Source organism: Falco biarmicus, chromosome 4 (assembly GCF_023638135.1).
Source record: "Falco biarmicus isolate bFalBia1 chromosome 4, bFalBia1.pri, whole genome shotgun sequence".
NCBI lineage: Eukaryota > Metazoa > Chordata > Aves > Falconiformes > Falconidae > Falco > Falco biarmicus.
Window position 1 is genome coordinate 54,006,480 of NC_079291.1, and position 21,610 is coordinate 54,028,089.

General features: G+C 40.6%; 1 protein-coding gene across 3 annotated transcripts in view; it reads right to left on the bottom strand.

Moving 5' to 3' along the window:
* Positions 1 to 21,610, bottom strand: part of DPP6 (dipeptidyl peptidase like 6) — a 572,305-nt gene that overhangs the window by 311,068 nt on the left and 239,627 nt on the right. The window contains exon 1 of one of the 3 annotated variants that reach the window (XM_056336844.1): positions 17,163 to 17,252. The exons of the other annotated variants lie outside the window; for them this stretch is intronic. Coding sequence (XP_056192819.1) covers positions 17,163 to 17,213 — 51 coding nt within the window. The 5' untranslated portion in view covers positions 17,214 to 17,252. Of the gene's footprint in view, positions 1 to 17,162; positions 17,253 to 21,610 lie in introns of those variants that run through there. 3 annotated transcript variants of the gene reach the window in all.

The window sequence follows — 21,610 nt, forward strand, 5'->3', positions numbered from 1 at the left end:
TCAGTGAATCAGACTTTTAGTTAGCAGATCAATTTTGCAAATTACATAACCACAGTGTAATTGCTTGGTACTTATTATAAAGTGCAGAAAACAAGACACAACTGGAGTGACTCCCTGAAATATTTCAGTGAGATAGTCAGCCGAGGGGGTTTGTTCCTTTGAAAACCACAGAATTTGGAAGATGGTGGAAGACTTTACATCTGGAAAAGTAGAAGCCACGTACATATTATAGGATATCAGTTAATAGTAAAATATATTTTAAAATCCTTGGTAAGTCTAGGAGCTTTCTAGTGACTATTTATAGAAAATCAGTAGGTAGGAATATCATAGGTAGGCCACTTAGAAAATTATGCTGAATCCTAGAGGGTATGTTTTTTTTAAAAGCCACTCCTTCCTGTTAGCCCCACTATGATTGACTTGGTACACATAGGTGGGGTTTAATTTACACCTCTCTGTTTGTATGAGTGACCCTCATACAAATGACAGCAGGGCAGATGCTGCATTCCTTTTGTACTCAGAACTGTTACGGAAATTCCTCCACCTGCTGAGCCCTGAAACTCTTAATTTCCTTCATGTTTGTGCAGAAAAAGTAGCCTTATTGCACATAGTCATTCAGTGGACGAATTACAGGATCCCTTGAGATTATCATAACCTTTTAGTCACCCAACAAGACAAAATGAGATCATTAGGCAAGCCAAATTTTGCTTTGAGGCAGAGATAATTCAAGGGTGTTTCACTGTCATTGATCTATGCAGAAATCCAATCCTAATAATTTCTGTGTCTGAACTTCTCCCTCCTCAGTGGTTATTATCTTCCCAGCATGTTTGTGCAGTATGGAAGTGTTATCATAACTATTTTTTGAAAAAATACAGGTTATCTATTTGCAAGATAAAGCATATACTTGTCAAAGTATCTGTGACTAAGGAAAGGACTGGGCTTGGCTCTCCAGTCATGCCTTGTCCGGGGGATCGTTCTTCTCACCCACTTTTCACAAAGCCTTGGGTTTGGCGCATGGAGGACACCATACAAAACATATCTCAAGAGAAGCAAGGAGGTAGAAGAGGCATCATTTTTATCAGAGGGCTGTAAGCTCCAGTTAGTCGCCCCCCGCAGCCTCAGAATAAATGTTTGGTGTAACTAACCCCTGACAACATTGTAGAGATTTGCAAAGGGACCTATAACCCATCGGTCTGGGAAAATGGTCTAAGAAAGACTATGCAAGAAGGTGGTGATGATTGAAATACAAGCTTAAACCAAATACATTGAGAGTAAGCTCAAACCAGCAATGTCCTGTTCTTCTCGATTAAGTTTTGTAACAGCAGGAACAGACAGAATTGCAGCTCCAAAGGCAGCTGTCAGGAAAATGAAGCCTCAGTATGGATTGCAGTGAGGCTGTAGCTGAAGCTGGAGTTCTAAAATATTTATAGGACATTCACAACTCACCATTTATAGGGCATTCAACCAATCAAATTGTCAAACTCTCTGAAAAGCCATCAATAGTGTGCCTTCCATTTTATCTATATGCAGTGGTTGCTTTATGGTAACAGTTGAAACATGAGGGTACTGAACTCCCCCGTCCCCCCCAAAAAAATAATAAAAAAAGAGGGTTATTTTCTCCCTGCAGAAAAAAAATGTATATCTACCACAAGTGCTTAATAATACCTTTACCCAAGTGTTATTTTGTTGTCTGCTCAGGCATCACAGAACCCAAGCAGCCCGCCACAATCCTTTCATCTTGATTAGACTTTTCTGAAACCTGGTTTGTGACTGCGACGGAGAACAGCTGATAAAGACCAAGGCAAACCCCAGTCATGTGACTGGGCCTGCACATCCCTGGGGGACGCAGCCTTATGTCTTAAGCAGAGTCTTGGTGCTTTGGAATGGGACTCTTGCAAGTGCCTTGTACCTATAGAAATGGGCGTAGGAAGGTGCTGGTCCCTTGACCAAAGGGGTTCCAGGGTCTGAACTCTACTGCCAGGAGTTTTCCAAAACCAGAACAAAAGCGTTTATCTCTCTTAAATAAAAAACAGAGGAAACCTTTATCAAGGTTTTCTTCTAATTTTCTCAGTTAAGTTTCCTATGAATTTTGCCATGCCGATGCAACCCAAACAGCACCACTTGGATATGCGATCTCTGCTCATTGCAGGACTTTCCTTTGCACGCCTGGGGTATGAAGCTTTTTATCCTCTTACCCTGTCAGCTCACCAGCAAAGCTGGCTGCCCCAGTTCTGTGTCCCGTGGCCATTAGACTGTCAGGGTGGCCCTGAGACACTGCGTTTGACAGGCAACTCCACAGTGCTACGGCATTAGCTGTACACTGACATTGGGGCTGGAAAAATACACGCTATAAAGACAGAGCAGCATATTGCAAGAGCTTCTATTACACAGTCACGCTAATCAGTGCAGGTGGCTATCTTTTACAGGCTTCTCATGGGCAGGTGATTTTCACACTTCAGTCATTCCCTCACAATGGCAGATTTCCACTTCAAAGATTTGGCAGTGTTGAAAAAGAGGTTTTTCAACCTACACAGAGTTCATTTCAGCTAAGAGAGGTTCATCTTGCCTAAGTTTGTACTGCTGGAATGGCTTTACCACTACAGTGTTCAAAGTTCTCTCTAAACACCTCTTGGTGAAGCAATATAGCTCTTCTCCCTCAGAATGACTACTGTACATGTGCATCCACAGCCATGCATAACGTGACTATGGCATATATAGTTTGCATGCCTGTGTATATAAGTAAATATATATCTATCTGTACAAACAGAATACAAAGATATAGCAAATCTGCTTCTGAAATCCTTTGAATCACATTTGATATCAAGAACTACATATCTATGTCAAAGTGCTATTTAGTTTTTAGGCATGAAATTTCTTTGCCTTTTTTCTACTTTTCCCCCCTGTATTGAGTTTGTGAGGATAAGAGGAATTCTTGCCTCCAGCACTGGGCTTGCAAATGAGGGGATTTTGTCATTTATGAAAAGCTCTTTTGCATGAAGCCTCCCTCAGCTAGGGTTCGGCTGAGTCCCAGACAGGCTGGTGATTCAGCTCTGTTCCACCACAGGGAAGCCAGAGGAGGGATTAGGGTTGGTAAGTAAATAATGGACTTTGATACTGTGTCAAACCATGTAGGAAAGTTATCTGAGCATGCCAGGAGCTTATAAATGAAAGACCCTCTCATGAACCACTTCAGAAATGTGGGAAGAGACCTGTGAGACTTAATGATTCAAAGAAAATCTATCTGCTAGTTAGGAGATGAATCCTTAGATGACTGACCTAAATCCCAAGTAATGCTGAAGAATGGCAGAAAGACTGAGCTTAGTGCAGTCCTGTCACCTAATCTTAACTCTTTCTGCAGTCCTATATGTATTACTTAGCAACAGATAAAACAAAGAACAATAATAAGATAATAATAATGTAACAATACATGAAGGAGCCTAGCATAGACAAGTAGTAACTGTAGGCTTCATACGCTAATAGAAAATAAAGATTTTGAGAAAACATTAGAATTAAAATATATTCAAAAGAAGTGGCCTGGAGCTTTCTATAGGCAGAAGTTAGAAAGTCAGCTGGGTTCCAAATCAGTGAACAAATATATTCATTACCTTACAGAGAGTAAAACAACTTCATAAATAGCATTATGGATATTTGTTTACTATGCTTGTACTAAGATAATTTTATAATATCATATTTAGTTGCCTTAGAGAAATTAAGCAAACGTTATACAACTTATAGGATAATAAAAGGCAGATTGGTTTCATACCAAAATGGTGTTCCTTGGCACTATACCTGCTTTACATTAGCAGATGGCCCCAAACCTCTCCTGAATCTTAATGTATACCTCTGAACTGAGGTAAGTCAGGGAAGATTTTCTCCCCGATTAGGTTATCTCCCTGTTACTACTGGTTTTTGTTTTCTGGCTTGATTTTAAAAAAATCTCTTCTTTTTTACATTTCTTTTCTTTATCAATTCTTGTCCACATAGCACACAGTCATATGTTCTGTGTGACTGTAATACATAAATCTGTCACATCATCTCTGTATCACCTTCTCCTAAGTATGTAAAACCCAAAGCAAAATTGTTTGTACTGCAAGCACCCAATTTCTTTGGAAAATGCTCTTAAAAATCACAGAATCATGTAATGTTTTTGGTTCAATGGGACCTTAAAGACCATCTAGTTCCCACCCCCCTGCCACGGGCAGGGACACCTGCCACCAGCCCGGGTTGCTCCAAGCCCTGTCCAGCCTGGCCTTGGGCACTGCCAGGGATGGGGCAGCCACAGCTGCTCTGGGCAGTGTCTCACCACCCTCACAGCAAAGAACAACTTCCAAACATCTAATCTAAACCTGCCCTCTTCCAGTTTAAAACCATTCCCTTTTGTCCTATCACTACATGCCCTTGTAAACAGTCTGTCTCCAGCTTTTTCTTCCTTTGAATATCATGTTTTCCAAATCAATCTGGAGTCCACAAAGAAAACTGCATACTAGTGTGTAATCTTGAATGGTATATGTACTTTGATAATGCAAAACAATTAGGTTCTGAAAGCCTTGCACAGGTATTACTTCTCTTGCATTATGGGACATCTCCGCATCAGGTGAAATGCTACCCAAGACTGCTCTCAGTGCCAGACCTCTGAGGTGCGACACAAGTTTTGAGGAGCTGCCATGCCAGCTCCCAGCTGTGCAATGGGGTTGCAGGAGGTCTGCACTGGTGCGGGTAATGGTCAGGCCAAGGAGGGTGGCAGGGCTTTGACCCGTGCAAGCCTGGGGAAACATCACAGCCTACGGACCTGCAGGTTGGGTCCATCTCCCTCATCTGCCCAGTGCATACTCTGCCAGGAGAGCTTCACTTGGGCTGCAAGACAGGCAGATGCTGTTGAAAAACCTTTGAAGAAACCCCTAGCGCTAGAATGCAGGACGCCTGTTTAAAAGCGAACAGGCATAAAAGTTGGAATAGAGGAAAAAGCTAGTACTTCGTAACATAGACATTATAATGCTGACTTTACCATCAGTTCCTTTGTGCTGGTGTGAAAAGATACAGTTTTCTAATATAGAAGACTAATGCTAGGATCTAAGCCCACTTCTAGACACTCACAAGCAAGCTGGTTTTGAAAGCGGCTGAGTAACTCCAGTGCATACAGCAGTGGATATTCACAACATGCCTCTAAGTCTGAGAGAGATTTAATGTCTTTCTGAGGAGCCTAGCCTGTAAAATGAGGATACTGATGCTTGCTCGCCTCAGAGGGCTGCTCAAGAATTAATTACTGCTTCTGTTATCCTGTGAAATTTCTAGATATTGTGGAAGAGCTGAGGAATAAATTCTGCTACAGGTAGTCTGACATTGTTTTCTCTGGACCCATTATCAACCACACCACACCAACACCGTTTCTGCTAGAACAAACTTAGCACTTCTCAATTAAAGCACTGCTGATGCAGAAAGGAAATAAGAAACTTTTTTTTTCCCCTAAGCAGTATCAATCTAAAATATAATATAGTCTGCAAAGCAATTAGATGTGATACCATCATAGCCTCACGAAGGCTGGAATTCATGTCAGCAGTTGCTGTTTATCCTCACTGCATAGCACAAAACCTAGAAACTACATCTCTGAAATTGTTTACCCTCTGCAGATCTTGCTAAATTCAAAGACCATTGTATCCTGGGAATCAGTGATGGAAAACAACCCCAACCATTAGATCATTCAGACTACCTCTTTACTGATGCAAGACTGTTCTCCTAAATCAATATTTTAGTGTTTCCTCTAGGTCAAGTTGAAAATTTTCATATAATGGCAAAGGGATTTAGCTGCATCCCCTGGGAACTATTCCATAGCTGAAGAGATGTTACAGGCAGGAAGCTTTGCTTTATATTCAGCATATGTTATTTAAAATTTCATTCCTTAAATGTAAATTAAATTCCAAATTGTTATGACAAATATTTTCTCGTTTTCCTCATGTTTACATCTTTCATAAATCTGTAGACAGTCGTAAACAACTCACCTCTACATTACTTGTCATTAAATCAAAGCATTTTACACGTATTTTAATGTTCTTTCGTACACTAATTGTTGCAATCCTTCAATCATTTCCTCTCGCTACAGGTGTAATCCTATGAAAGAGTGCTGAAGGAGACAAATTCATAGCAGAAAGCAAAACAAACAGGGGTAAGGCAACTGTATTTTCTGGATTTAATATGGTGGGAAGAGGCCAAGGGGTTCTCTCCAAGATATTCTTAGAAACACTTTTATCACAAACCAGGAGGTAGAGTCCTCTTTACATTGTCCTGATGTACAACAGGCAGACAAGAAACCAGGTGAAGAGAGGACGAGGAAGGCAAATCGGTACAGTTTACACATATCGGAAGGGTACCGGCAGTAACACAGCCACGAGGGAGGTGTGCTATCCCCTGTGAGGCAGAGCGCCCTGCACCCAGTGCTGCTGCACCACACAGCAAGCAGCGAGCTCCTCAGGGGACTCCCGTGCGTCCCCGAGCACTTGGTGATGAGGAAGAAGGAGCAGACTCACAGCCAGGAGCAGTCCCCGCGGTGAAGGAAAGAGCCTGAGAGTTTTTTACTAATGAATTACATAGAGCTCGCTCTCCCTGCAAAGCCTCCACAAGATCTGACTGGCTATGCAGACGTGGCCCTTGGAACAGACCAGTGGGTTTAGAGTGCTTATAAGCAAACCCATTGAAAATTCTATCAGTTTATACAGAGGCGTGATTAGAAGTAGAGGGGAGAAATGAGTACAGGAAGAGGATTTACCACAGACGCTAATAGCTGGCCTAAGCAGTGGGCTGAGTCTTGCCAAAAGGACTGTGATCCCTGCTTTTTGGGTACTCTGTCAGCAGGGCATAGGTCTGCCAGAGTTGTACCCAGTATTCAGATACCAGGATCTAATTTAGGTTGTCAGCCAGAGGAGCAACATGCATAGGACAGCTAGAGCAATCTGCACAGACTTTGAACCTAGAGAGCATCACGGCTGTGCTTGATAGATCCCTTGTACACAACCCCACTGCAAAATCAAGTCCGTGATCTGCAATGGTCAAAATTAACGTGCATGCATACCTAAGATGCAAGTTCTGAGGAAATCATCAAACCTCACGGTGAAGGACTGGGAAAGTAGAGGCCTTTGCCACACTTACTATCTACAGTTTTCGTATATCAGTTTTTGTATTATCAAGATGGCTAAACCAATTAGTCATAAACCAAACAAAAATTAGTTCACATTTAAAAGGCAAAAAATTGTTGAAGAAGAATCCATAAGGAATTTATGAGTCACTACAAATCCTAAGATTTGTGGGGAGACATCCACGTGTCTTTCAAAAAAGATCAGCTCCACCTTATTATTTTATTGCTTTTAAAATAAGGTAAATTCATTCTAAGATATATATGCCTTTACTGCTTCATTTTCTGAGCAAACAAATGCTTCTGGCAGAGCTGACAGGGAACATGACTGAAGCTGAGAGCTGGAAGGTCTCTGTCTCACAGCTCTTTGCAGTACCTCTATAAAGAATGGAGTGCCAAAAAACTTCAGTCCACCCTAGTGGGGCTTTTAGTTGCAGCTCTCTATCAGTCTCGAAATGCTCCAGGAGGAATTGCACTTTACTGAGAGACACACTGGGATGATGTGTCCTTCTGCAAGAGGACTTTTTACCCTATCAATTGCTATACATAGCCTGAAACTGTAGCAGATGTTGAGGAGAGTAATATCCCGTCTACTTATTGTCAATCAAGTTACTATTTGAGAGATATTTAGTTCTCAGGAACAGTTCCATAGAAGCAATAAAAGCAGTGAAATTCAGGAAGCAGCCATAAGCCTGTTTCATTCATGTTGTCTAGAAAGTGCTTCCTCCAAGCTTTATGGGGAGCAACAACTGGACAGGAGAAGAAATGGCAAGAAATGCTCACTCAAAATCCTTTCCATACTCCGTACAGATCAGATCTCAGCTTCAAAACAAACAATCATTAATTCTATCCTACTATTGACTTCCCAACTAGCAATATCACCGTATTCCCAAAGGGCCAGCCAAGTCAACTAGTCAACTCTAAGGCCTCCCTGCTTGCAAGGGCTCAGCTTTGTACAAGTCCAAAGTCTAGATGTGAATACCATCTTGGGGTAAATCACATACCCTCCTCTGAGTCACTGCACCTCTATTCTCCGAGAACATCTGTGGGACGCAGCTTTACTGCACTTAATGCAGCTCAGCTACTCTAATGCATTAACACAACAGAGATGTTCAAAACAAATGGGTACTTCGAATGACAGAGCTTTCAATAACAAAACCAGCTTTCCCAGATGGTTGATGCTAACAGTGAACATATTAAGAAAGACCTTATTTTTCCCCTTCTTAGTCTCTGAGGCTGACAGAATTCAGCTACATGCTCTCAGATGTACCCTACCAGGTTTCCATCCACCCTCTCAGTTAAATACCCTCTCTTGGGCTTTCTACCAACACAAGGGTGCCTGCTGGCATCGCTCGGCTCCAGATGTTGTCCTTCCCTTTGTGCAGAAAACGGAAAGGGTGTTTCCTTCTCAGCAATGAGCAAGAATGACAAAATTAAGATTGACCTCAGAAAGGTGCAAAAGACGCCCTTCTTCCCCTACCTCTAGGTATTAGAGGAGAAAAGAGTCAACACACAGAAATACTTTCCCTCCTTACCTCATACATCAGTTATTTGGAAGCCAATAGTAACAAAAGGAAATCATAATGGGAGAAAAACGGCCATAAATACAACAAAGGTACGTCTGAATCAAGGACAAAAGGGATATGGGAGTTGCTCTGGTAGCGAGATGGAAAGAAAAATTTTTCTTTTTATTAACCTTTGGTAAATCTGTCCAAAACTTACTGGAGAGGAAGGAGGTAACTGCCTTCCTGACCAATCCTCCATCTGATTTTCACAATATGATACGAGGTGTGGGCAAAAGCCAGTCATCCTGCCTGAAGACATGAACTGATAACCACAGGCAAAAAAACATCTCATCTCAGAGCACCTAGTAAAACACTTAAATGAAAAAGCAGCAAGTCCTTAAAAGTTCAGTAAACTCCAGAGTTTGCATAAAAAAAATTCTTTATGAACTGAAAGACTTGCCATTTTGTTTACTGCCATCAGAAATCATTACTTTTACATGGCTTTTACACTCACCAAATTTGTGTAATTATGCAAATTTCTGCATTTGCAGAGGCATTCTGAGCTATTAGCACTGTTTCTCTAATATGTGTGATTTTTTTTGCCAGAAGGACACCACAGCATTAATTCTGTACCCTCTCTAAATGCAGCAATTATCTACCAGATATTCTGCACCACATTTCAAGGATACTTTCACCTTCCCAACCTCCAGTGCTGTTGCTGAGCAAAGGAGGAAAAGTAACCATTACCCTCTAAGGAGACAGGGTCAAGAAGAGTCACAGTACAATCTCAACGGGTCTTAAAAAAACCCACAAGCCAAAAAACAATAATAAGTGACTATTAGTAGGCCTTCACTGACTGTGTAATTTGCCATTAAATTCAGCACATTAGTTTGCATCAGTATAATCTATAACATTTTCAGATCAAATATTCAGTCTAGCACAGGGTGTGTGCAAGATTAACCAGCCATGTTCCTTGGGTGCTGGCTTGGGCCAGGCTCACACGCTTCCTTGTTTAATGTAAACTATTCCTCGTATCAAAGATGCATGAGCCCTTGGGTAACAAACACTTGCCCTCGACTTGAAGGCAGCAAACTGTAACGGAGCTGTGTGGAGAAAGCCTCTATAAGAAAGGCATTGCTCAACAGAGATGTCAGCAAAAGGGAAAGGACTGCTCCGTGCTCCATGTTTTATACTGGAGAGAGAACAAATGCCACCGGCTGTGGTACTGGCAAGCTCTGTCACAACACAGCCTGGCTCCCACAGTCCTGCTAGAACCTAGGGACCCCTCAGCACTTTGGGCGATGGGGCAGTAGCCCGTCCAAAAGAAGATCTGCCTTCGTGCTGGGACCAGAGCACAGAGCTGAGAAGGACAACCCCCCAGAGCACCATGCAACTGCCAGTCAAGAGCAATTCAACCCACTGGTGCTCTGTTCTCAGTTGGCGAAACCCCCTGACTTGACTAGCAAGGAAGTGATCTGTAGTACTAAAATTGTGTGAGACGGGAGCTTTCATTTTACGTTAGCATTTTGTCAGTCCTTTAAATATGGACAGTAAAAAATACCGTGGGTTTTGCATAAAAAAACCCTATTTTTTGCTGAGTGTAAATACATTACATTTCAGTTTCTCTCCCATTAACACATTTGGGAAGACAAAGCTGCTCACAGCTTCCACCCTTTTTCCTGCTTGGAAAGGGACAGGAAAGGCTAGGTCCTATTTAGGAACTTAAATTAGGACTGGACTCAAGATTCTATATTCAATAGTGGTATATGGACCCTTTATTTTAATAAACCCCGAGACTCTACAAAGACTACCATTGTGGCTATATTAAATGAATCAAAGGCCAAGCACTGGCTCCCCTTTGTTGTTTTGTTAGCGCCAAGCAGCTCAGTCCACAGAAGCTAAACCCATGCTGATGCAGCCCACGTGGGCACTTTCAGAAAAGAGCAAAAGCAGACTGAGCTGTGGCAGTAAAAGGTCCCTCTGCCCTGGAGAAAATAACGCAAAATCAGAGAAGCTGCTCTTGTTGTCCCTGAATAGGAGAGCTGAGTTCCGGTGCCGTCTTTCCCCTTTCCCCTCTCTTTATAATTTAAAAATAAATTAAATCAATTAAGAGTATGCTGCATCTCATTTAAAATAAGAGCAGAGTATATGAGGCTACCTAACTGTGCAAGCAATGTAACTAAGCCCCTACACCGCATGGCTTGTTAAATTAGATGCATTCACCCAGAAGAGACCCTCAGCATCTGATTCTTGACCTATCAAAGCTGATGGAGGTCTGCCAATGACTTCAAGCAGGCCAGGATTTTGCTCCAGAAACCTCGAATCTCATCATTCACAGTGAAAATGCTGACTAGAAATGCTAAAGTAAATTTTGTACAGCATGCTGTCACTGTTAACGGTGATTACAAACAGCCATTATCACAGCACCAGCAAGACTGACTTCCGAATAGATGTGTGGTCAACTTCTTAGCATGTTCTATTGTGAAATGAGGATCACAAGCGAAAGTCATTTACAAAGAAAATGAACACCTTAAAAAAAGTTTAAATGCACGTTTTCATTTCCTTGCTGAGTTTTCCATATTAGTTTTACATTGCTGAAGTGCCTGAACTGCAGCATGATATTCTGAGAGCATTATATCTTCTGTAAAATTTCATTTAAAATGCTGCCCCTGTGCTAAAGGGATCCTGATGTCACCCCCGGTGTGACTGTAACTCAAACTGAGAAGTTAATAAACAAGCAGCCCCTCTTCAGACAAAATCACCTCCAAATGAAGGGACCTTGCTAAGACAGCCAAAATGTTGGGAGGTCCCCTTGGCAGTTTATTGCCTGGGTCGTGCATCCCACAGGTGAGGGAGATAAATACCCGATCCACCAGAAGATCACCCTTAGGCTCCTGGTCTGTGTCACTACGGCTTAGCTATATTACAACTGACTCTATACAAAAACCTCACAACGTTGCCAGGATAATGAACACTTAACTTCATTTTTTAACAATGCAATTCATTAAATTTGTCTGATGGTGCAGTAAACATTTATAGGTATGTTTAGTTTTATGGGCAGCCCCCACAGAAACTAAAATAACTGTTGTCACGAGTGAAATCACTTCCGTGAATCAGGCTTTGCATGATCAACGTGTTAAGTTGCAATATTGTTTTTTAGCCATAGAGGTTTGGAAAATTCAAATGGAAAGCAGAAGCAGCATTTTAAAACAGCATGTGTAATTTCACTCATTCTATGTTTTAATCTGAAGTTGTAATAGGATATATTTGTAGATTGCTTTACAAAATTCATTAAAAAATTTAAATCAAGTAATTTAAAGCCTGGTCACTGAGATCTGTAAGCACGTGTAAATTCTCTAATCCAGTTTACATTTAACTCCTTTACCATACTTGGGAGTCCCTTCCTGACCTTGGGGAATGAGCTGCCATAGATCCGCCACTTGTAAGCAGTGAATTAAGTAGTTCTCATTTTGAACCAATACAGCAGACACTAATAGGCAAGTGTAATTATAGGAGTTATAAAAAGGAACAATACACACCAATATCTGTAATCTACATTTCTATTGATTTATAGTTTCTTCCACTAGTATCACATGCACAGAGACAGGCCCTGAACAACTAAGACTAGTTCAGGCAAAACTACCTTTGCAGAGAAGACCTCTGGAACACCAATTACCATGCACAGGGGTACATTAAAATGTCTTCCATTATTATTTTAAAATCAATGCAGTTTGTTTTCAGCCACCCTCAGCAGCAAAATGCATCACATGCAGAGCAGCAGTGCCAAGCAGCCTCCCAAGATGAACATTTAGAATTTTTCAGTTTCATAAACAGAAAGTAGTAAGTGATTGATTCACGTTTACATGCAATTGGTTGATGTTTAATCTGAGCACTTTCCAAGCGAGCCCTTTCAGCATGGCTGAGTCCAGGGCCAGTGCACAAACAACCCGTCTGGAGGGGAGAACGGCAGAGCCTCCTGACTCAGCCATGGGAAGAAGTCCTTGAAAGCAGGGGACTTGAGGGGGACATGGCCGAATCTTTCCACAAAGATGGAGACTACAGGCCACATAAGTCACTGTTGCTCCTTACCCAAGCACTGCAGGACAGGAGCTGGTCCCAGCAAAAGCAGTGGTGATGTGACTGCTACACCCAAACCCCTCCTTCCTCCTCCTCTCCTCCACCAGCTGATGGCAAAGCCATCAAAGGGGAGTACCACAAAACCAGAAATCCTGACCCCTCTGTTGCCCCGTGCCGACACAGTAAGCAGTTCCCCCAGCCCACCTCCCACCCCTGTACCTTAGATCTGGGGGGGTCTCTGTCACCCTTGTGCCTCTCAGCCCCCCATTCCTACCTGCCAGCACTAACCGGATCAGCATCAGGCAGGTCCCCGTTGCTCACGCTGCAGGACGGCTGCTCCAGCTCCGCCCGGGCAGGCACCCATGGGTGCTGCAGGCTCATTCTCTGCTGCAGGGAGGGAGGAGGTCCTCAACCAGGGGCCAGAGGCTGCCCAAGCCCTTCTCTGCCTGCCTGCCTTCCTGGGCTGAGGGTCACCTGAAGACTTTTAGATGCCTCCTCCCTCTTTCCCACTCTTCTCCCAATCATCCTTCACCCATTAGTGCCTGCTGCAGAGGATGAGAGAGACAACCTTGAAAATGGAAGGGGCGGAGGCGTGTTAATTGATGGACTTTTGCACCCATTAGTCTCCTGTTAAAAGCTGCTAGAGGGAGAGGCAGAAAAGAAGCCATCAAGAAATTTCCTGAGGTGCGTGCTCCTTTCCTAAATCCATCTTCACTCATTCAAATCTCATGCCATTGGCTTTTATGATGCACACATGCTTTCTCAGGCAGAGCCCCTGCAGATTGCTATGACACAACAGGACCCAGACGCATCTGCCCTGCACACAGCCTGACGGATGTGCTATGCAGAGCAACCAGAATACACGAGGCCCCACTAGCTGGAACCTGCACTCACACCCTCTGCCTCAGCCATGACGCTGCGGGTCACTGCCACTTGAGGGAGGGTGAAAGCCTTTTCATTGAAATGTCAGGATTACAGGACGGGATATACATCTGTTAACAGGTTTAACCATTTCAGCCTTGTTGCTTTTGGCGCTGGGGTGCCAGACTATAATTCTTTACAATTATAATGCATTTCAAAAGCGCTTAAATAAGATAGTCTTTTTACATCTCAGTCCCTGTGCATCCTAACGCAAGCCACCTAAAATAATATTTATCAAGACACTTGTTTAAGAAGGAGCGAGACAGAGAAATTGCTTTTATTATATATATATTTATATATATATATCTCATATATGTATATTTTTTCAGTGCTTTTATATCAATTTACAGCCTAAAATACACAAATTATGAAGCAGGAAAGTACAGCTTTCTGAAGGAATCGTTGACAGTTCCAGGAGCTGTTCCTAAAGAGAACAAATTGCTTCAGCCCACCACCATAAGCATTTTCAAGAGCAGATTATAGGGATTTTTTAAAAAGGCATTTTTACTCCAAACATCCCTTCGAATACTTGGCATGGAAGACCATAGTAAGGTTTTATAGCCATCACAGTCTATTGGGTCAAAAATCCATTTTTAAAAAAGGAGCTTAAATACTTACACATATGATGGATCACAACGGGCTATACTATTGAGTAAATAACGTGTGCTCTAAACATTTTCTAAATAAAGGTTTACACAAGAGACTCGGTGGCTTTGAAGTAGGCATTGTATACTTTTAAACCAATTTTCATGTTTCCATGACGATTGCTTTACTGCTTTTTACTAAACAAAACGTGTCACAGCGTTCCTTCCAAGCTTGGTGCAAGTGTTAACCAAATATCTCTGCATCACTAACAAACATTACTAATAAGGTCTCGAGACAGCTCAGTACGTAAGTTAAATATTATAACCTTCAGTCCTCACAACAGCCCAGCATGCCCAATAAATATTGTAATCTGTAATCTTCTTTATAACGACTGTAAGAAGATTTTATTTATTTATTTATTTATTTAGCAAATGTACTCAAATGAGTACAGAACGATTGATTGCCTATTGTTGCTGCCAGTTTTGACCCTATAATTCATTTTCCTGTTTTTTCCAATAAGTTTGTCTTTCTGTCCTTAATTAGCTGAGTTGGCCATACTTTCAGGAGTCTTTAGCTACCAGACACTTCACCAGCAGAACTGGGTAGTTGCAGAACACTTTGGAACATTTAACTGTCAGTGATATATGCCAACACTTTGGAGATGGACATGAAACACAGGCCAGATCAAGAATTAATTGAAAAAAAACTGAGAAGCTTCCCATGAATGTCAGAAACCATTGGAGAAACAAAAGTGAAGTCTCCCTGCCTCGTGCCAAAGGACATTCTATTTGGTGTGAAAATTTGGTGTGAAAAAAGTCTGATACTTTTCAAGCAGTGCTATCTTGGAGTGTATACAATATTTCAAAAATATCTTGAAAGCTTCATATTTTAATAAACAGTTCCTACAACCAATTTTTATTAATATGTTTTTAAAAGAGGGGTAGATAATTAACAGTATGAGTCAGATCGTCAAGCAGGCATAAATCAGCACAGCTCCATTGGTTTCAATTTATACTGCTTGTGAAAAAGGCTCTCTATACCTTTCTGGAATCACAGAGTGAATTCATCATCTCCAAATAATTAAGGATTTAATTTAATTATCTGTTAATCTCTTCATTTTATGACTGGATTCTGAAGGATGGCAAGAACTATGGAGAGCTATTGCAAGGGATGTTAATGATAAGTACAGTGTAAATCATAATTTTGATATATCCATAAATACTGAGCAAGTTAATGCGGAGAGTTAAGTGGAGGAAGGGAGTATGCGCCATATCAGAGACATATAATCTCCTGCATAAATATATTATGGCTTATAATAAATGCACACTTTGCACAGTAACAGGTCTACCCCTTTTGTTTTAATCCCAACCATAACAGCCCTCTTCCAGATTTAGTCATACTTCCATCCAGAATAGTTTGAGGTAAAAAAAAAGAAACAGTAGCATTTAAAACCGACATTTGCTTCTGCAGAAATTTAATTTTGAGCTATATTACCCTGAAATATCAGGCACCACAATGATGGAATAGGGACAAATACTTCAGGGAGAAGAGCAGAAAACGCATCAATTAAAGGATGCTTAATAGCCTGCAGTTTAATAGCTTTTACAAATAGGAGGTAAAGGACAAAGCATTCAGCTGCACAACAACATACACAGCTATATGCAAATAAAATATTTCTATCCAAGAAGGACATTTTGCCTTTTAAAACTAAAATGCTCCCTAAGCCCATTTAAGTACCATGCTTTGACTACGGTAATTATCTCATGTCACTTAATATGATATAATATCTACTTATGCTTAATGGATATGTTTTAATTTCTAAGGAAACTGTGCCTGTTTGCACAAATGAAACTTGTACGATGATTAAAATATAATTTTCACTCAGGCAATACCACTTTTCAACAAACAAAACCATAAATAGAGACATTACTTCTATCTGAAGACAGACTTAAAAATGTGGAAATTCTCTGCTACTCAATGCCCTGACTATAAATTGCTGTATCTTACAGAAATCAGCCATTTCTCATCATTGATGGAATCTCAAATCAAAGCTATTTTTAAATACACAAATCAATATTATCAGGCAGCAAGTCAACAGATTTTCAGATGAGGGAAAATATACATTATTTAACTAATAATGTAAGACAATTTATGTAACTTAATTAACTGGTATCAGAGCCCTATCTTCTGAAAGCATGAAAATGAATTTATTGAATGACTTTTTAATTACTTTTAAAATTACTACTGTTTGCATCATATTTAACAATGGGAAAAACTAACCCCAAACCTCTCAAGAAACCCCATAAAAAACAGTTTATGAGACATCAGAGAGATGTCCATTTCACTTGTTGCACCTAATTAACTTCATATTTGGTAAAGAATCATCTGTCCAATTTCTCTGTGCTCTTATTCCCAACCTGTAAGACATGCAATTGTTTATAAAGTAAATATCCCGTTCTATTATTATTATTATTTAATTCATTTGACCATCACGCTAGATTCCAATGCTACATGGACTTTAAGCACATTCCATATAGTTCAGCTCTACAATATATCTCAGCACTAAAGCACAGCCCGAGGGGAAATGAGCGGGGTTCTGTAATGCTTTTTTTATATTCATCCACCCTTAAACGGCGTTTTTAAAGGCCACACAGGAAATTGGTTTAGGTTAGTTTCCTCAAGGGTTTTTACCATAAAAATATTGTTGTTTCAAATTCTCTAAAACTTTTCTCGAAAGTCAAATTAACCTGACTGCTTAATGTCTCTTACAGATTTGCAATGATGCAACTAATCTGCAAAACAATAAGCACACAATCAAACCCTGCAATGAAAAGTTTGATCAAATAACATGCATGCAGCAGGACAGCTTGTCCACAAACATCAAAATTATCTGCTTGTAATTCTTTGTTATCATTGCAATCTTTCTAATAGACTAATGCATATTTTTCACTCACCCTCCATAATTTTTTTAATCTCTTCACTCGGGACAATTTGGATTTGTTCATCTCTTGATGTCTGCAGGTCAAATACGTATCCTATATGGCTGTAAATATATCCTACAACCGGTTGGGTGCCTAAAACAGTAGTGTGATAGATATTCTTGAAAACAGAGGCACTCCCTGGCTTTTAATGCTGCTTCCAATAACCACACAGTTCACAGCTCAGCATAAAGTAACCAATAGCCGAACATGACATTATAAAAAAAAACAAAAAAAAAAACAAAAATCCCTTCTTTGAGATCACAGAGGGAGAAGTCTTGATCCATCCAATACTTGATTTAGGTCAGTGAAAAAAAAAAAAAAAGATGCTATTATGTCAGCTGTCCAATTTTAAGAAGACTTGTGAGCTGAGAGTTATGGCACTTTAAAGCACTGTCATGATGAGTCTGTACAAAGGGATTGTTTTAATCCTATATTAAAAAAAAATAAAATATGAAAGCTACTTAAGATGTATGGAAATCACAGGATATTACAAAAATACCTGCAATGTGGTGCTATGGAATGATGCTGAGAAATACTTCATGTAGTGTTTCCTACTTTATTTTTGTGGTTTCCTAAGGATGTGAGGTTTATATGATGGTGAGAGTGTGCACACCTGTCATTCCTCCCAAATAATTTTAACCCTTTGTCCCTTTTTAAATAAAAAGTAAAAAATAATATAAAATAGAAGTCTCAGAGATGCTAATTTTTAAGTTTCCTGAAAATCAATGAATGACTCAGGAAATTGTACTGGTTCCTATTCTAATGGAAAGGCGGCAGTGAGAGAACCTTTCCAGGAGGAAGATCCCATGGAAAGTCCCAATCATGAAAAAATCTTGATCACAGTTCTTGTTATCCAGCTCACAGACCACTGTGATAGAGAAGAGCCATTTGGGTTTATTGTTCATAAGTCTAGGCTTCTTATGTTCCCTTTTATAATTTCAGGGAATGGAAAACAAAGCAGAAAAATGTGTGAAATAGATCTCTTTGATAAAACATAAAAACCCCCACCATATTTCAAGTCCATTTCTGGAATGAGAAAATAAGATTTTGTGACAAACACTATGATTTATTACAGAGAGCTACAACTCAAAGCTGATCTCCTGTGGTGCTGTGGTGCACAATGAGCCATCCCTGCAGATGTGACGATGTAGAGGACACCGTTTTTAAGCGTCAGCTCTAATTGAAAGCCTGGTAATGTAACAACTCAGGTGGCTGGAAGGAAGTTTTTCAGCAGAGATACATACAAGAGTTTTGCTTTGAATATCTGGCATCCTGAGTGGCGCTCTCGCAAGAAAAAAAGGGCTGATCACACTTTCTCATGCGAATGATACTGCTTTCTTTGCCACATAGTGCTATCCTAGATCTTTATCGTGGTGTTATGGCATCACAGAAACCTTCTCTTCCCATCTTAAAACACTGTGCAGTGTGTATTTGATCAGAGTACACTGCATATAAAGCCATATTTGATATTACTGGTCAATAGCGATGCAGTCCTTATTAAACTTGCCCTCTCTTTCTCTGCAAGGAAAGGTCTAGACAGAAGTGCTGCAGGCCTGAAGCGGCAAGGTTCTACTTGTGCAATATGTCATTACTTACATGGTAGAGCTAAACCCCTATGGGGGTGTGCATTTACCGGTAATTCAGGACTTGACCCACACTTTCCAACGTACATGAGATTTTTTGCTAAATGTAAAGTTCCATTTCAGACAAGGATACCAAATTTAGTTGACACTTAAGAGCTGTTACATGCTATTTTCAGACTGGTCCTAGGGTTCCATTTCATCATTTTATTCTCACATTTGATGTCAAGCTCCTAATGTTGTTCTGCTAGGAGCATTCCCATTTATTTTAATGGCAGTAGAATCTTACATTCGTTTAATAAAGAATAAAAGTGACTCATGTCTTGTTTTTATCTAAAAGGACTAGCTATACCTCATTAGATTTTCTGTAAGCACTTCATCCCTCCTTAGTAATCAGCTTCTCAATTATCTAACAACAGCATTCCAATAATTTTTCAGATGTAATTTTCAGTCATTCTGACAATAAGCTCTTAATCTGCCTGCCACTGAAAAGACAGACAAGAATATTTAAAATTTCTTAGTGTTTTCTGTTGGTTGTATTTGTTTATGACTAGTTAGATGTAAGAGAATGTCTAGAAACATTTCTTGATGTTATGTCGAATTAGTACCGAGGCACCGAGCACTTGCAGTTAAGCTCCCTGCAGACAAGTGCTGTTACAGGAGCAAATGCACTGACTGTGGGTGCAGGTAAGGTGCCGGTGTATGTCTTCTGCACGGAACTATGCCTCTGACCAAAACCATGGTCATGCCTCATGCTACCACGTGCCTGCCCAGTAAAAGCTGGGTCAGTTTCTTAGTTCTCTTCTCCTCTTTCCTATCTTTGCTTATACACCACTAGACACCTACAGCTGAAGGTGCGTTTTCCTAGACTCCAGTGATAACCAAAATGAAATGGAGCCATCCCTTGAAATGGCTCCTCTAAGCAGTAGAAGAACCTGCTTTATATTTCTTTGTCCTCAAAAGATGGACATGAGCTGCTGGCTTTACATAGTATAATAATGGAAATTGTTCAGGAAATTCCTTTTGCTTGGTGTGATCAGGGCTTGTAAAATAACACTGCATGCCCAGGCCAAGGTCAAGCCAAACGTGAGTCTACCTTGTGGCTTTCTTCTTTGTGGTTTGAATGTTATGGTTAGAAGCCAAGAAAAATGTTTCTTCTGAATTAAACCCACTTCAGAATCACTCACAATGCTTTCACCAATTTAAGGGCTTTTGACATGGTAATGTGCTGAAAAGTGGCTTCCAGCACATTTTTATCACGGTTTCAGGGTAAAATTCTAATTCGTAAATAAAATGGCTTAATTCATTCACTACACTTCTTACACTGACAGGCACACTTCAGGAAAATAGCTTCCCTCTCGATTTAAGAAGTCTGAAGACCACAAATGTCAAAGCACTAGCATTTCCAAGGTGTTGCTAACAAGGTGAGGGAGCTGGATGAGGTCGGAGTAGAGCCCAGCTGTTAATGACCAAATCACTCTCTCGTGTCCCCCAACTCCCTTCCACATAAACTCTGACCTCAAAATAAACCTCCTTAGAGCAAGTAAAAGGTGTCAGTTGAACTCCCGTCCTCTCTTCATTGAACCTTAGAACTCCTACACGACCAGTGCTTTGTAAGAAACAAGAGCCAGATGAAGAAAAGGAGACAAACACAGGTACAACGTCATATTGATGTTTTGTAAAAAACGCAATGGAACACCTTGGACATGAAAACTATCAAACTGTCCTGAGGTTCTTACAGCTCATATTTCAGTATTAACCATCTCCATTTGGTTGCCCTGGTGGATTACACAACAAGCTCTTTGTGCCATCCAGCAATAACTGCTGTTGGCAGGTTTTGGTGCTTTGCTTCCAGTAAGGTGAGATGCTCAGCTTTTACCCAGTAATTCAGTTAAACATAATGGAATGAAATCATCCCAGATACTTACTGCAAGCTGAAAATCTCACCTCAGCTGCATTTACTGAGAACAATAGCACTATGTGTGTTCCTGTAAGTATAATCAGGTTCCTATAGCAGCTCTCAAATTAACAGACGAGGAATAAAATTTGATATTGTACTAATCGATCACAGGATTAGAAACTACCAGTGTGGCAGGCAGTGAAAAAGAAATCTGCAATGCAAGAAGTTACAGGGAAAGTCTTTACTTTCCATTAAAGACTGAGAAATATTAGTAGGAAATCAAGAGTACCACTGATACCTCATTTGGATAGTGGGTACAATTTTGGTCACTCATATGCACGAGAAATCAAAGTAAAACTGGAACAGATGCAACTAATGGCTGGCAGATGATCAGGACAATGGAGAACCTGTCATGTGAGAGAAACTACAGGGGCCTAATTAAAGTAAGGCTAAGAGGGGATATGACTGCCATCTATAAATACACTGGGGAAGGAAGCAGAAATGGGGAAGAAAAGCTATTTAAACCCAAGGTCAGCACCAAGACAGGACAGATGTATATAAACAAGAAAGGACAAAAGTAAGCTAAAAATCAGAAGATTTTTTTTTTTAATCTCTAATTCCTAATAAGAATAATTAAGAAACTTTAATTCCTAATAAGACTAGAAGGGAAAAAATGTTACATGAGTCTAAGATCATGGTCAAATAGTTAATAAGTGGGACAGGACGACAGAGTGCCTGCAGTATGAAGGGAGCAAACTACCCTGAAGCTACTAGTAATTTCCTAGTCCTCAGAGTGCTCTTGTGACAGAATTAGGCAAACATCTTTTCATGCTGGGCCTAATGCTTAGCTGCACTGTGAGCACCAGCTGTGACCCTCTTCTGGTGAGTATACGCTGCCCCATGAAGCAGTCTAAGGACTGCTCTAACTCTCACCATCTACT